Raw genomic sequence first — 16832 nt, 5'->3', positions numbered from 1 at the left:
GAACTTTTAACAGCTCTGTGGACTGTCCTTTTATAGCAAAAGTACACCAGAGCTTGATAGGAGAATGAATAGCAAGGGATACCATCCTCCACCAAACTAAATTGCCACTCCACTTCTATTTTCTTTTAGCTAACAGTTGTTATGATTACTGAAGTCCTGTATTATTGATATTTTTATGCACTTTTAAAAATGTCATTAGCCCTATCCGGACGGGATTAGTGTCTCAGGAGGACGTCTGTAAAAAATATTTCACACTTCTACAGGAGAACCAGTGAGTTTTTAGGCATTCTTTGTCACATGACATCGCGTTCAGTAGCTCCTCCATTTCCGCTCGCTGTTGTGATTACATGGATCTCTGTGAAAATGCGCACCAAAAGTGTAATCACGGTGCGTGACAGTGGACAAATAACTATTTTATTAAACGTGAGGTGGCGAAACTCAGAGATGTCCATCTGGACAGGAATAAAAGAGCTGGAGGACCACGGAGTTCAGTGAAAAACAATAGTTAATTCAGCCTGTAATTCTCTCAGAGAACGTCTGAGAAAAACACATACAGGGTCGTTCCGGACGGGAATGAAATCACAGAGGACCCCCTATAAATGAGAAAATTACCCCAGGATCCCCTGAGAAATTAATTCCATCTGAATAGGGCTATTCTTGAATCTTATATCAGACATGTCACTTTTAGTATTTTTTTTCCCATGAAGTGCTCTTATTTTTTCTTAAGTGCTCTTAAGATTTATTTACCAAAAAACAGCCCAACTGTAGAATAACTTGTTGTTTTCACAACTCACTCACTGTGAATGACAGTAAGTGACCGGGGCTAAACTGTTGTAGACTGATCAGGTGGATATATGCATATACTGCATATTGGTTTTCAAGTCATCCCAGAAATATACAATTAAAACAGTAACCATTTTTTAACCATATGCTATATCAGACACTAAAATTACAAAAATGTTTAATTTTGTCTACAGACTTGCAACTTCAGTTAATAACAATATAATGTTTGTGTTGGTTTAGTTCAGTTGTGGTGGTTCCACTGGTAAAATATTGCTCACCTTTTTGGTGTTGGGATGGAGGGTGGATTAGAGCTCTGACGGTGGAGCCGCCCTGCCATTTGAACAGAAAACCACTGCTTGTTGGCGATCATTTGCATTTACAGGCTCTCTCCTGTTTTTAAAAGTTGATTGTATTCCTGATTAACAGGCCTTTAGATTACTTTCTGAATAAATAGGCCACGGATTAGAGATGAAAAGGACACGTTTGACCTATATATAATGTAACCACGTTACAGTATATAATGATGAATGCACCAGTAGTGCTTCATTTTACATTGATTAAAGAAGTTTTTTTCTTTTCTAGTAAAGTTGCTATTTTTATTTATTTATTTAATAAGCAATGCTAATGGACCATAAGCATATGTACTATTCATATTATTAAAAGCAATGCATTAAGGTCACCACCACTGTACCATAGGTTGCATACAGTATTTTTTGGTTTTAAACCGGTTCACAACTAGACATGGACATCTCCCTTTGGACCCATTGCGAAATGGAAAAAACACAGGTGACACCACCCCCCAAATATAATCTTCTGTCCGGACCAGATCCCACTCCTGGTGAAGAATCAGAGAGTAAAGCCACAAAACTACAGGAAGAATATTACATTGAAAATTATGGCTACCTCAAATCCGGTATGAATTTCTTTTAACTTGTTGTTCTGACATGTGTTAGAAAATGAATATTGTTGTTGTATGGACATTTTTATGTTAAATGCTTCATTTATTATTTATATGCTTAAGAAAAACATTTTGTGCAGAATGTGGAGTTTGTGCGGACAGGCTATGGGAAGAATCAGGTGAAGGTTTTGTATGTGCGACGGGAAGGGACACACCACTACATAATTGAGCTGAAGGCAAATGTCCAGCTTACTCTTAACTCTCGCAAAGACTACCTGACCGGAGACAACTCCGACATCATCCCCACCGACACCATCAAGAACACCGTCCACGCTCTGGCCAAGCTAAAAGGAGTAGGTACAACATGTTGTATAAGTGGATAATATATAACATAACATATTATATAACATACCTCAGCCAGTTGGTAGAGGTGGCACAATCAGGTTGAGTTAAGCTCAACCCCTTATTTAATAATAATATGAGTTAAATATGACTCAATTGTGCTCTATGGTTCAAATGTATATTGGGGTAACCAATCACACATTACTACAGATACAGGGCAGTACTAAAGATTGTGGTAACACTTTACAATAAGGTTCATGAATAGCAATTACACCAGTAATAAACATTGTTATAGGTTATAAGTAACATCTCAACTAATTATTAATTGTCACTAAGACTAGATTTTAATACTTAAAAATGTTTTGCTGTTATGCTGCTCCACATACAGTGGTATGAAAAGTTTGGGCACCTTTGGAACTTTTCATGATTTTTCTTTATAAATCATTGGTTGTTGAGCAATTTCAGTTAAATATATCATATAGCAGATGAACACAGTGATATTTAAGAAGTGAAATAAAGTTTATAGGATTTACAGAAAGTGTGCAATAATTCTTTAAACTAAATTAGGCAGGTGCATAAATTTGGGCACCAACAGAAAAATGACATTTATAACATTTAGTAGATCCTCCTTTTGCAGAAATAACAGCCTCTAAATTCTTCCCATAGCTTCCAGTGAGAGTCTGGCTTCTGGTTGAAGGTATTTTGGATCATTCTTTTTTACAAAACATCTCCAGTTCAGTCAAGTTTGATGGTTTCTGATCATGAACAGCCCACTTTAAATCACACCACAGATTATCAATAATATTCAGGTCTGGGGACTTAGATAGACATTCTAGAAGCTTAGTAGATTTTGAGCAGTGTTTAGTGTTTAGGGTCGTTGTCTTGTTAAAGTATCCAGCCCTGGTGCAACTTCAACTTTATCACTGATTCTTGAACATTGTTCTCAAGAATCTGCTGATATTGACTAGAATCCATGTAACTCTAAACTTCAACAAGATTCCCAGTACCTGCACTGATCACACAGCCCCACAGCATGATGGAACTGGCACCAATTTTGCTGTGGGGAGCAAGTGTTTGTCTTGGAATGCTGTGTTATTTTTATTTTCTAAAAATATAACTGTGTTTGTTTGCTATATAATATATTTAACTGAAATTGCTGATCCGAACAACCAATGATTTTCAAAGGAAAATCATGAAAATGATCAGGGGTGCCCAAACTTTTTTACACCACTGTATCTATTTGGGTCTCTTCATGCTGATTCCACTCAAAAAAAGAAAGAAAAAAAATCAACCTCATGTCTGATGTTTAATTAAGACAGATTTCCAGTTATCTTGGCCTTTTTCCACCAGGTTAGATCCATTGAGAGCTTTGCTCTGGATATATGCCATCATTTCCTGACAGCATTTAAGCATGTCACACGAGCAAAGGTCGACATTGAAGAAGCCCCCTGGAAGAAACTAGAAAAGGTATTACCATTCAAATCATTAAACAAACACAGAGTCACATGTGGCTAAAACTGGTTGATGAAGGTGTGATTAACAGCATTATTTATATTTGTTTGACAGAATGGAGTGGAACATGCCCATGCATTCATCTTCTCTCCAGAATCCTGGCGCTTCTGTGAGGTAGAACAGTATCTAAACGGTGAGTAAAACCAAGGTCATAGGTCAAGGTGTGATATCCAGAGAGGCTAGTCTTGGATTCAATGGAGATTTTTCATTGAAATAAAAATATAGTCTAAATATAATCTCAATCAAAAATAGAATAAGAAGGAATTAATGATTTAAATAATATAAAGGTAGGTTAGTTTGGTTCCAAATAAATACATAAAATCATACTAATATGCTAATTCTGTGTATCTTGATAGGTGACTGGATAGTAAATTAGTCCATTATTATTATTATAATTATTATTATTATTTATTTATTTCTTTTTCCCCATTTTCTCTCTAATTTACACCGCCAAATACCCAACCCACTCATTAGGACTTCCCCTATCACTAGTAATGCCCCAACACCAGGAGAATAAAGACTAGCACATGCCACGATTCTGATAGATCAGCTCACAGACGCCTCACATGGATGCCTCCGGTAGCTGATGGCAAGCCACATGAACAGGATTTGAACTAATTATGAATTAGCAATCCAGGATAATAAATAAAGCTGTAGGCAATTCTAATTATATTATACTGTAAATCCACTATTTGTCTGAACTTAAAAATTAAGCCTGTTTTTCTGTAAAACATTGATTTTTCCAATATTACTCAAATATTTTGAGTTAAGTGAACATTTGTGGCCACAGATACATTCAAACAGAGATCTTAAGATTTTAATCAACTTATAAATATTGAGTTTGTTGCCATTGGCAGCTTCTTTTCCATTGGGTTTTGGCACAATTTGTTTGCATACTGGACATGTCCCACATTTCCTGAAACTTACTATCAGTGTGTAGTGATTCCCCCAGGATAACTTACTGGTAAATTTTGAAATCTAATGTTATGATGAATTGCTTCGTCTCTTTCCCTCATCACTCCAAAAGGGTGAAATTGATCACTGTCTGTGAGCTGATGTATTGAAACCGTGTCCCTGCGCTTTCCTCCAAGCAGACCCGCTACTCGGCAATGCTGCATGAGAAGGAGTTTAAAAAGTGGTGGCTGACTTCACATGTATCGGAGGAGGCATGTGCTAGTCTTCACCCTCCTGGTGTTGTGGCATCACTAGTGATTGGGTTATACAGCTGACTAGCAGCTGACTGACAGCTGAATGGGTGGGACAATTGATCTAGCTAAACTGGGAGAAAATGAGAAAAAGATAATAGTAAACCAAAACAATAGAACAAATTTTGTGTTCTTGTGTGTCGACATAAGTTTTAAAATTGGGCTACATGTTTTGTATTGGGCAGTGCATTGCAATAAGGTCCTATTAAGAATATTTTGAGTGTTTTTTTTACTTGTGTTACAAATCAACACAAAACTTAAATCACTTTTGTACTCTATAAAAACCTTTTTGGTTAAGTGTGTCTATGATTTGCTGTTTAATCATTTCATTTCCTAAAAAATCTCTCAGAACCACCAGTAATTCACAGTGGAATCAAAGACATGAAGGTTCTGAAGACCACACAGTCAGGCTTTGAGGGCTTCCTGAAGGATCGTTTCACCACACTGCAGGAGGTCAGGGACAGAGTCTTCTGCACCTCAGTCTATGCTAGGTGGCGCTACAACAAGCACCAGGGCGTGCCTTTTGATGCTGCATGGTAACAAAAATCCTAAAATTAATTTAACTACAGTAAACGCCAAAGTATGATAAAGCATGAAATGGTATTTGATGGTTACAGTTGGTGCTGATGTTTGCAGGAAAACTGTGAAGGACACCATCATCGAGAAGTTCGGTGGACCATACGACCGTGGAGAGTATTCACCCTCTGTTCAGAAGACCTTGTATGAATCACAGGTTCTGGTTTTGGACAGAGTGCCTGAGGTCAGTCATGGTGATAACCTATCATCTTGTTCTATGAATCAGATCTATCTATAACTGCAGTATAACTGAGAATATGTATGCTCTTGTTATTGCATGTTGTTTTCTAGGTGGAGGAGATTGAAATAGTCATGCCAAATCAGCATTATATTACGATCGACATGACAAAAATGGGAATATCCAACAAAGATGAGGTTCGTTTCAATAAAACATTACTATTTAGTTTATATGCATTGAAATGTGCATTTCATTGCTGTGTGTGAAGTATAAAATAACTTTTTAGGGTGTGTTCACACCTGAATTTCTCTGGTATGAACCAGTTAACAAGTTAGTTTGGTTTGACTTGTTTTCACACAATATAAAAATGCAACAAAAGGTATATTCACATTACCAGGCTGAAGTGACTCAAATCTGATTTTTTGCTCAATCTGGCTCATTTTTTTCATGGCTGTGTGAATGTGCCAAACCTGATTTTCATGTGGTCCTAAATCAGATGCGTATCCGATCCATGGACATGCGACATGAATGTAAACATGTGTCTGCATACAAATATGATGTTTTTTTTGGTGGTGAAGAAGGCGACAATCATACACGTATCAATATGCGCATGTGAGATGTTTCAGGGAATGATTCGTTCACATTACACACAGATACAGGTCACTTACATTTGTGAATGTAAACCGCCCAGATAGCCAAATCCAACCTGAGCAAAAAATTGGATTTGAGCAATGTGGCTTGTAATGTGGACGTAGCCAAAATGTGTCACAACAAACCATGTGAGCATGTTGTCTCCACTATTTTCTATTTACTATATTCAAAAAAAAATTGAAAATATTTGTGAGATCTTTCACTGGATCTGTTTGTCTCTTCCAGGTTCTTCTTCCTCTGGATAACCCAGCTGGAAACATTACAGGGACCGTGCGCAGGAAGCCTCGCTCTAGACTGTAAAACTGCTCAGAAAAATGAGGGAAATCTAGAAGAAGTCAATGAAATAAAATAAAACATGAATTAATACAAAATGACACCCTTTTGCCTTGGTTTATCAGTTTATCAAGATAAAGGACTGAATTAATAGTAACATCATATGAAATAAATTTTACAGTGTCAACATCAGTGCAGGACTATTATTTATCAAGTTTCTGTAAAACAGTTTAATGTAACAAATAACAGATTTTTTCTTTTAGTTAGCATTCTTTTCTAGGGGCTTTGACATTTTTAATTTCCGCAACTGTACCATCATTTCTATATGGGCAGACAAGAAAATAGTATATATTTTAATTTCACTGAAATTCTGATTGTAACATGCAGAAATGAAAAACTAGGAAACTGGAACAATGGATGAAAACCCATTTCTTTTTTTACTATAGTAAACGCTTACACACCCATTTTTCTATTTGTGAATTTACCCTCAAACAGTCAGACAACTGGACTGATAGAGTACAAGGGTACACTGGCCCAATTGGTTTGGTAAATCAGTGCTTAATGATGTTCAATCTGGTGAGCTAGTGATGCAGTTGAGTGGTGGAATTCTGGCTGGGGGAATACAGGAGAAACCTGGGACCAATTTTATTCTTCAGATTAGCTCATGGAATATTAATTTATTTATTAAAAATGAGAAATTCTTGTTACTTTTTAGTGTATATGTTTATTTGCATCTGTTCAAATATTATGTCATGTTTTTCAGGCATGAACACACTTATTGCTGGGATAAACGGTTTAGAGTAGTGTACTTAGGTGCACAAATCTTTTGCTGAATCCTGAATAAATAAACAACATTTTAATGTTCTCAGGATGTGCAGAAAAAATAATCAATCAAATTAACCAGAGTGAGTAAATGAGAAACACTGTTTTAGATTTGATTCTAAAACAATGATATGATCCTGATGATTGAATTATTAGATAGATGGAACATTATTGATCCTAAACTAAGAGCTGTAGAGCTTTGATTTAATGAATTTAATTCCAATTACATAGAAAACTATGTTCTGATCAGACACTACCTAAACAGGCCAGTCAATGTGAACAGATCCTTAATACCCAATAACACAATCCTGATTTGATTGTGAATTTGCAGTTAAATCGGCACATTTTTTTAGTTGAATTCAAGCACAATTTATTGCAAACCTCTGACATACATCATTTCAATTCTCTATTGCAAGACAGACTTTGAAAAAAGGATGCTGTGGAAAAGACGCTCTGTCAAAATCAATCAACCCCCACCCCAAACCCCGTACCCCACCCCCTGACTTTAAGCACCAGTGATGGCACTGACATAGAACTGCCATTTTCAGCCCAGCATTAATAAATGGTATTAAGTCAGTGTACATAATTGTTTGTTCAAAATAGAAACCTGAAAATGAACACAAAACCACTGAACAATTAGGTAAGTAGTAATAAAGCTAGTTGCACCAAAAGCAAACACAAAAAATAGCCAGGATACCAGACCTTAGCTACCTGTTAAACTGCTTCGTGAGAGAGATCCTTTAGTATGTTTAGTATGTTTAAATAAAACCTAAATAAAAGCACACATGCCTGCCCACACACACACACACACACACACTGCGCTGTAGGATGGTTACAGTTGTCAGAGCAAAACTAGTTGATCAACTGTGCTGTAACTTAAATAGCTTTAAGGAATTAAACGAAACAAGTTTTGAAAATAAAAACCAACAAAACTAACAAAAAACAAAACAAACAAAACAAAAAAAAAACGCCCAAATAAATTACCAGCCCATCCCCTTAAAAGTAACTCTGTCCTTAATATGTACAGCCCAGTGACATGAGAGTTTGTGAGTTCATTTCCCACTGAACCCTATAAAAGAGTAATGCAAGTCTTACCAAGCAACATTTTACACAATAGTGTTTAAAATCTTAGTGCCAGACACATTCACTTAGGAATCTTTTTTACATTTACAATTAAAATCTTTAAAAATCGCAAAACAAATAAGGAATCTTTTAACGTATGTACAAGTTCACAAAGGGTGTAATATATCTTTCTTAAACAAATCTGCAAAACATAACACCGTTCAGATTCATTAAATCAACGTGACAAACGTAACATGTACCTGTACAACAAACTCAGACTGAGAAAGACAAATTCACATTAAATTTGTTTGTCTGTTTGTCTGTCTGCCTGTCTGCAAAGGTGCATTAAAAACGCAGGCAGGACGTTGGCATGTTTCAGTCTGCAGTTACTACCCTGCTGTTCCATGGCATGATTGTCTTCAGAGGGGGCTGGCCTGTCCCGAGTGCTATGAGGCATTGCTTTTCAAGTGCTGGGTCTGAAGGGGCTTCACGTGGTATTCGTAAATCTTCAGTGCAGGGCCCAGTTTTATAGAGAGTCCAGTCAGAACGTCATTACGAGTCATTAATAAAAGAGATTTGCCATCAATTTCCTGCAGACAGAAATGATGCTGGGTAAGGTTAGGTGTCAAACACAGGTAATACACCAACAGTCGCTATCTAAAGGTTTCTAAAACTTTTGCACAGTAGTATAAATTCTAAATAACTTAAAGAACATCAATGTTGTAATATACTGTTAATGTTTTGCACAGTAGGGCGCACTTTAAATCATTTAATGTTCCCTAAAAATTGTCAGTGCACCTAATAATTTGGCGCACCTTATGTGTGAATTTTACCAAACAGGTTATAAGGAGCAGTAAAGCCACTCCGCTGAAGTACAGCGCTATACAGGAGTTTCAGTTTAGTAATCCAGCACCGAGACTGGCATTAGCAGCATTAGCATTAGCAGCTAACTGCGCTAAGCACTAGCTCTTTTGCCACCCCGACTAGCACTGCTAGAGCAGCATTAGCATTAGCTGCTTATCCTTTATTTTTGAAAATAGACCTGAAAATAGACGTTTATTGATAGTGTGCCTTATAAAAAAAAAATATGGTAAAGAACTGATCAATCAAATGGACAGAGTAAGTAAGTAAATGGAAAACACAGTCGATTCAAAAACAACAACATAACCCTGATGATTGGATTATTTAATTAATGAAACTTTAACAAACCTAAAGAAAGACAGAAATGATGCTGGGTGAGGTTGTGTGTGAAATACAGGTAAATGCATGTCACTTACAGTAGCTATCTAACAGTGCAGCACATACTGTATCTCACTATAGCCATATAATGTTACAGGGCTGGCACATTCCTAAGACCAAAGTGATGCAAAAATAATAAATACAAATATAAATATTTCCTTGTATTAATCATTTATTATTTTATTTCTGTAGGGTGTTAAAACTATTTTATATTCCAAATCCAATGATCTGAAGTTCATTAAAAGGTGAAACTGCAAAACTACGATATTACATTATCATTATATAAGTGGAATTAAATGATCCTAAAAGGACAATAATTTGTCATACCAATATCTACAATAATTATATGGGCCAATATACAGTCCTAACAAAAACAGTAATTATGACAGGCCTAAATTAGCTTCATAAGTAAACAACTGTTACTACCTGATCTTGGAAAGCGTTGGCCTGCTCCTCAAATCCAGTAGCTTTAAAATAATTTACGACATCCGCTACTGCCCAGTGGGCCGGGTCTGGGAGCTGCCCATTCTCCACCGAACTGTGAAATAAAAAGGAACATTAGTAATTCTCAGAAAGGTCACAGCAATATTGTGAAATACATCCGGCATCAAATATCATGTTTGTTATTACTAACCGGAACACTGTGAGTACTACAGTTCTACAGTACTACAATCACAATGGTGGACATCAGCCAGTTCAATAAGCTTTTTTAGTTGGTTAACTAAAAACAAGCAGATTTCAAAACATCTAGAATTCATGTTACAATGCATATAAATGAAAAAAAAAAAAGGTTTAAAAGAAAACTCATGAATTAATATATAAATTTATACTGACTGGGGGAAGAAAGGTCAACAAGATTATTTTTTCCCAGACATTTAGTTTAATTTAAATTAATTTATATAAGTAACAGTGATATCTGAAAAGTTCTCTTGTACTGTAATGCCATCAATGGCCGTAAAGCATTACACATAGAAGAATTTCAAAGCTCTTCACAGCAACTACAATTTATTCTTGTTTTTTTTTTAGTTAATTCTCATTCATAAATTTATCATCAAAATTAATTTAATTTATATAAGTAACAGTGATGAGTGAAAAGTCCCCTTGTATTGTAACGCTATCAATGGCCTTTAAGCATTACACAGTATTTCATAGCTCTTTCTTCACAGCAACTACAATCTATACTTGTTTTAATCTATATCCTGCTGTTGTCTTTTGTTGCAATCTAACAATTTACTGTGAGAGAGCTGTTTAAATTTTTATGTCCCTGAAACACACAAAAATAAATTAAATTAAATTAATGTTATTCAACATTTGATTTAACAATTTTCCTTCTGCCTAAACACCGTTTAACCTCTTGTTCAAACTGCTTGACAGAGACATTACAATACACAGTATATACAATCAGACTACAATCAGAAGTGCTAAAGAAAGCAAATCCTTACAAGGAGATTTAGCTGAAATGAAAGACACAAAACTTACATACCTTTTGGTGTCCATCGAACCATTTGCCTTGGTTTCCATGACAGCTGGAAAAACACAAACAGCTCTTTAAGAAGCTGCCAGGACTCAAAATTCACAGTGTCTCTTTGTCCCGGGCCCAAGACCTGTGACATATACCCCGCACACCCCATACAAACAACTACTTACAACCAGAATCAATCCTCATTCAGAAAATTCAAATCAAAATAACAACTTTAAGGATCAGAAGCCCCCAGTTCACCTCCTCTAATACCTCGGCTCTGGTTAAACTGCTCAGCAATATTTCAAAACTACCGCAAAAGAGGAAAACAAGTGTTCACAGAATCCGCCTTACAGAAAAAAAAACTGCCAAAACATCTAGCAGGAAGGAACCTTATCAGCAGCAGATACGACTCTGGCCTTGGTCGTCTACTCAAAATCTCGCCTTGATTAAACACATTTCCACAGTTTTACAAACTGACAGCTTGTTGCTTAGCAACATGTTTCATCAGCAGTTGTTGATGTATACATATAACTGAAGTGGAAACAGAAAGGTGCTGCAATTTGAGTCAAATGCATTTTATATACTCTCAAAAGTAGTATCTGTATGTAAGAAACACATTTGGTATTATTTTGACAGCTCTCAGGTCACATCAGGTCACAGGAACAAAGAATACTTACATTTTTTGCATTAAATATCTGAATACACAGCCCAAGTTTTTATTAGATCATGCTAGAGCGAATAATAATAATCATTATTATTAATGTTGTTGATATTATATTTCTATATTTTATTTATATGTTATCATATGGGGGCATTGAGATTTGAGATAAATTTAAGATTTTCTGTATGTTACTTTTTTTTTTTTTACCTTTCGTAACTTATTTTTTACATTCCAAAAAATGTTTAGTTAATTATTTAATTAATGAATATGGGCTTTTTATATTAGGCAGACATATTTAAAAAGTTAACGGAAGTTTTATTTACTTATTTATTTATTATTTGAACCTGATATTTTTTATCAGTGCAAATTCAGAAAATGTTATACTCTTTTCTATTCTATTTCTGTACCACTTAAATTTTAACAGTACATTTTTTAATTAATGTCAGTGTTTATCTACCGGGGAACATTATCTAAGAAATGTTAGCTTAACTTCGTGATGAAAATTATGTCTTTAGTAACGTACAAAATGTTTGGAAAATGACCTTTACTTTAACCCTGGAATGTTTCAGCCTGATCTTGGCCTGTTTTCACAATTCAAAGGATATTGGCTATTTTATCCTCAATCAACAGTGCTTTGTTTTTACAACTGACTACCTCCACCGTCTTCTAGGCATCATTAATGGACATTAATTATTCACAGCCAGTTCCGAGCATTCTCACAGGGTACCCTACCAGTTTATAAGATTATAGTATGTAGTGTGAAACTTTTACAGTGGAATATTAAAATGTACTGTAATATCTGTAGTTCTAAAGCTCTTACAATTTCACTCTTCAATTATGACTTGAATTATGATCTTAAAACAGCATTGAAATGGTTAAAACCATGAAAATGTAGCTAATGCAGGCATGTTATAAAAACTACATCAAATCACACTGAAACACATTCACTACACATTCATAACACATTTCTTTCACTGCAGTGTTTTAATGGAACTGGATATGAACTATGAATGATGCAGGTAGTATCAGCAGTACAAGATGCTAATGAATAATTTGATTACCTGTATGTCACTGATAAATGCACTGTTTCATTGGATGTCCTCAGCTCAAGCCTCATGGTATGTGCTCCTCATCAGTGGCATTGTTTTCTTCCTGCTATTTGCTGTCAGAGGGTCTCCAAGCTCTGTCTCTGTAAGGGTATAACCCTACAGTTAAAAGGCAGTAGTGTAAAGCCAGTGATTGGCTTATGACTGCCAAACGAAGTTAACAAATTTTATCTAGTGAATGCAGAAACAGAAAAAAAAAAAAAAACTAACAACAAAAAAACTGCTTGTACCTGATTGTTTTGGGAAGGGGCATTTAAAGCGGACTTTTCTGCATAATTCAATAAGATAAATTCAGAATGCAGCTCATTCATGTTTTTTCAAATTCAAATATTTTAAGGTTACAATTTCATAACATGTATTTTAGCATTTTGTTCTAGGAATCAGGTACATAAAACATTTTAATAATGCATCTGAATTGTTAAAATAGTTGGAATAGAACTGTAGAAGCTAAAATACACTTTTAAAAGGAGCTAGTTTTTCATTTTCAGCAATAACCCAGCACTCCTACAGTCTCTAAATAAGGACAGATGAAGAAACACACATTCACACATTCAGTATGTGTCACTTTGGGACTTCAAGAATTAAAGAAGAAATACAGCTCTGGAAAAAAATTAAGAGACCAGTTCAGTCATTTTATCTGGCTTTGGAATGTATAGGTATATGTTTGAGTAAAATGAACATTGTTGTTTTATTCTATAAACTAGGGGCAACATTTATCCCAAATAAATAAAATACAAATATTATTGACATTTAGAGCATTTATTTGCAGAAAATCAGAAATGCAGAGCTTTTAGATCTCAAATAATGCAAAAAATATTTGGTGAAATAACCCTGGTTCTCATGCATCTTGGCATGTTCTTCTCCACCAGTCTTACACATTGCTTTTGAATAACTTTATGCCACTCCTGGTGCAAAAATTCAAGCAGTTCAACTTGATTTGATGGCTTTTGATCATCCATCTTTCTCTTGATTATATTTCATAGGTTTTCAATTTGGTAAAATCAAAGAAACTCATCATTTTTAAGTGGTATTTTATTTTTTTCCAGAGCTGTATGTCAAAGGCTGGTGTTACTTTCGTATATTACATATATACACTGATTTTAACTACAGGAACCTTTACATTTAATACTTTGTTAGCTAGTCTTGTCTTTAAAAAGCACATAGATAGCAAATGAATCTCATGTATTTACAGTTACCTGTACTTTTTAATAAATCCTTGTGTCCTGCAATACAACTTTTTTAGGATGTGACAGCTTCAGATTTCCTATAACCAGAACTAGAACTAGAGAAAAAGCTGATATATAAAACCATAAGGTGATAAAAGTGAAGCAGCTGAGAAACACAGGAATAACGCTGTTAGCCAGCTAAGCTACACTCAGCTTTACTACAGCTGCCTGTTTTCTTCACTAGTATCGGCAGCTAATTAGACTCAGCTGATCGCTACAGTTTTACTGTACTTAAAAACACACACACCCATCTATAGAGCAATTATCCACACTGTCTCAGTATATATATACCTTTAAATTTATACAGAATCCCGCGAAGATCAATACAAAACAAGCTTTCTCTTCCAGCTCTGCTAAATTTGACACAATCCGACTTTCCTTCCGGCAAATTCCTCCTACGCACTCAGCCTCTGCAGCCAATCAGAGGGACGAAGGCTCGGCGGACACAGTGAATTGTGGGAAATGTAGTTGTTTATTTTTACTGTTTTTATCTGGGTGAAATTTCAGCCGTTTGCAGCGTGTTTAACAGGTCGCGTAGCTAATAAACTGCATGCGAAATCTGCTTGTGAACGAATTTCAAAGCTAATACTGTAGTAAAGAGTCTCTGAAGTATCAAGGCAGCTAAAAAAATGTTATTCAGAGACTTCAACTGTTGTGGTACCGAAACCATGTATTAACTAGCTACTTAAATTAAGACAAAAACAGAATATTCACAGATCACTAAACCTGAGAAACACTGTTTATGACCGAAATGGCTTTTTATTTACATTTTATGGCACTATTGAGTATGTCGCCAATTTTTTTTTTAGTGTCTGAATCATAACAAGGAATTGGAACATGATTTTGAGGGCCAAAAAAAAAATCTTTATGACTTATAGTAAATATTGCTGTGTACTAAATGAGTTCAATGTAGACCAAAATTCAATGCAATCACTACTAAGCAACAGACAAAAGAATGAAAAGAGGCAGACAGCAGCCACCAGGGTTGCCATATTGTTACATAATGAGACGTCAGATAAAACCTAATCACTGGGTATTAGATTTTAGAAATCTGCAAAAACACACAAAAAAAAAATCACCCACAAACAAAACAGCTAATGCTCGGCATATCAAATGGAATTAATTACAGGCTTTATTTCAACATGGCCTTAAAATAAAACGTTTTATCCTAAATATATACAGATCAATAATTACAAAAACGATATTTAAATGATTTTATCTGCTTTTGGGGTATATGTGTTTAGTGTACTGTTTGATAGGACACACAATCCTGTACAAAACAGTAGTTTTGTCCACCCATCAAAGTTTGTCAACTTAAGTAAATTTCAGACAAAACTAAACCAATTTAGTATGAAACTGTCCAATCTGGCAACATTGTAAGCCACTGGATGCTTTTAATTTCACAGATTTTTCCAGATTCTTTCAATTTTATGTTTGTAAACGGTGTAACATAATGCTCTGTGATTATTTCATGATCAGCACAGAGCTTTACTAACTTTACTTTAGAACTCAATTCGCGTGTGTACAGAGTTTTGTCATGTGTCTGTGTATGCGACCTTTGCAGGCACACGTTAATAATGAAAAGTCATCTAATTAACTTGGGTTTTCACCACTACTTAGCAAACTCAATAGTCTCTCCCTACATAGAATGAGTGAGAAGCTATTTAGTCACAGCCACAGAATTACAACTCACATGCTAAATGCTGTGCGACAGAGTTCTTGCTAAAATCAACAAATTCAAAATCACCAAGAGATTACATCTTCTTACCAAAGAGATCTTTAAATCTACAAAACTTACAGACTGTCAATTCAAGTCGAAGTCAGTCAAAGTTAATTTGAAGAATTTGTATTCATCTGTCATTTATTAAAAAAAACATCACAACCTAAATGACTGGTAGATTTAAACTGTGTGGAAAAAAACAACAAAACAAAAACAAAAATGCAAGGTTTTCATAGTCCACAGAACCAGGCTAAATCAGATTTGGGAAAACTGCCGTCAATATATTAACATTTCTTTAAAACACATCCCATTCCAGACAGAAGTTAAAAAAACAAGACAGCAGAATAAAAAGCATTTTCTTTTATTTGTTACAGTGACATATCATTTGATACATAAAATATGCTACAGCGAGGTGTACACGTCCCTTAAAAATACATGTAATAATACGGGGAAAAGGGGGGCAGCTTTCTAAATGACATTGTGCAAATTATCATACAAACTAAATACATAGACATTGCATACTATAGCCCACACTGACGAGTGAAATAACTAAATCATTTTCTTTTTTAAATATTGTTTTTGGGAGTGTCGAGTGCTAAACATTCCGATGAAATAAATAAAACACACTGCATTCGACTAGAAATTTGTTAAGAACCTTCTGTGACATTTTTTTCTCATTAAATGTCAGTTAGGCCAGTTCAACAAATAGGACATTACATTTATAAGCCATCTCTTTAATGTATTTTATGAAAAAAAAATCCTGTTTAAAAAAAATAAAACAACAAATTAACAAACAAACAAACAAACAAACAAAAAAATAAACAGACAAATAAAACAGCCATAAGGCTGATGGTCCAGTCAGCAAAATGTGTGATTTTGTGCTGGATGTGAATGCCACTTTGTAACTACCATTTGGCTTTAGACACTAGTTCCAACTGCATTTTGGTTGAATTGGTGAAATAAGAAGCTGTAGCAGAGTTGAGAATGTAAGGAGACCGGAGCCCTGTTCAGACTGGACTATTTAATCAGGAGGACCTATGCAAAATCATATATATATATATATATATATATATATATTTTTTTTTTTTTTACATGTGTCCTCAGAGGTCAGTGAAA

General features: G+C 35.0%; 2 protein-coding genes across 5 annotated transcripts; one reads left to right on the top strand and one right to left on the bottom strand.

Moving 5' to 3' along the window:
- The first annotated feature begins 1539 nt into the window (after positions 1 to 1539).
- On the top strand, positions 1540 to 6519 carry uox (urate oxidase). Of its 2 annotated transcripts, none has more exons than XM_022669750.2 (8): positions 1540 to 1696; positions 1805 to 2034; positions 3374 to 3490; positions 3590 to 3668; positions 5090 to 5276; positions 5377 to 5500; positions 5608 to 5691; positions 6371 to 6519. In XM_022669750.2, the coding sequence occupies exons 1-8, from the start codon at positions 1555 to 1557 to the stop codon at positions 6443 to 6445; spliced, it is 1038 nt and encodes a 345-aa protein (XP_022525471.2). In that variant the 5' UTR covers positions 1540 to 1554; the 3' UTR covers positions 6446 to 6519. The 2 variants fall into 2 exon arrangements, with proteins under 2 accessions (XP_022525471.2, XP_007233259.1); XM_007233197.4 differs by having other exon boundaries at positions 1589 to 1696; positions 1822 to 2034.
- A 1943-nt stretch (positions 6520 to 8462) lies between these two features.
- samd13 (sterile alpha motif domain containing 13) lies at positions 8463 to 14399 on the bottom strand. 3 transcript variants are annotated; one of them, XM_007233195.4, is made up of 5 exons: positions 14288 to 14399; positions 12726 to 12853; positions 11025 to 11067; positions 9968 to 10079; positions 8463 to 8892 (listed from the first exon to the last, which is right to left on the bottom strand). In XM_007233195.4, the coding sequence occupies exons 3-5, from the start codon at positions 11060 to 11062 to the stop codon at positions 8749 to 8751; spliced, it is 294 nt and encodes a 97-aa protein (XP_007233257.1). In that variant the 5' UTR covers positions 11063 to 11067; positions 12726 to 12853; positions 14288 to 14399; the 3' UTR covers positions 8463 to 8748. The 3 variants fall into 3 exon arrangements, with proteins under 3 accessions (XP_007233257.1, XP_049321619.1, XP_022525472.1); XM_049465662.1 differs by having other exon boundaries at positions 12726 to 12869; positions 14288 to 14389; XM_022669751.2 differs by lacking the exons at positions 12726 to 12853; positions 14288 to 14399 and adding an exon at positions 11355 to 11507.
- Between the last annotated feature and the right edge of the window lie 2433 nt (positions 14400 to 16832).

This window comes from Astyanax mexicanus, chromosome 16 (assembly GCF_023375975.1).
Source record: "Astyanax mexicanus isolate ESR-SI-001 chromosome 16, AstMex3_surface, whole genome shotgun sequence".
Classification (NCBI taxonomy): Eukaryota; Metazoa; Chordata; class Actinopteri; order Characiformes; family Acestrorhamphidae; genus Astyanax; species Astyanax mexicanus.
This window is presented reverse-complemented; position numbering and strand designations above follow the sequence as displayed.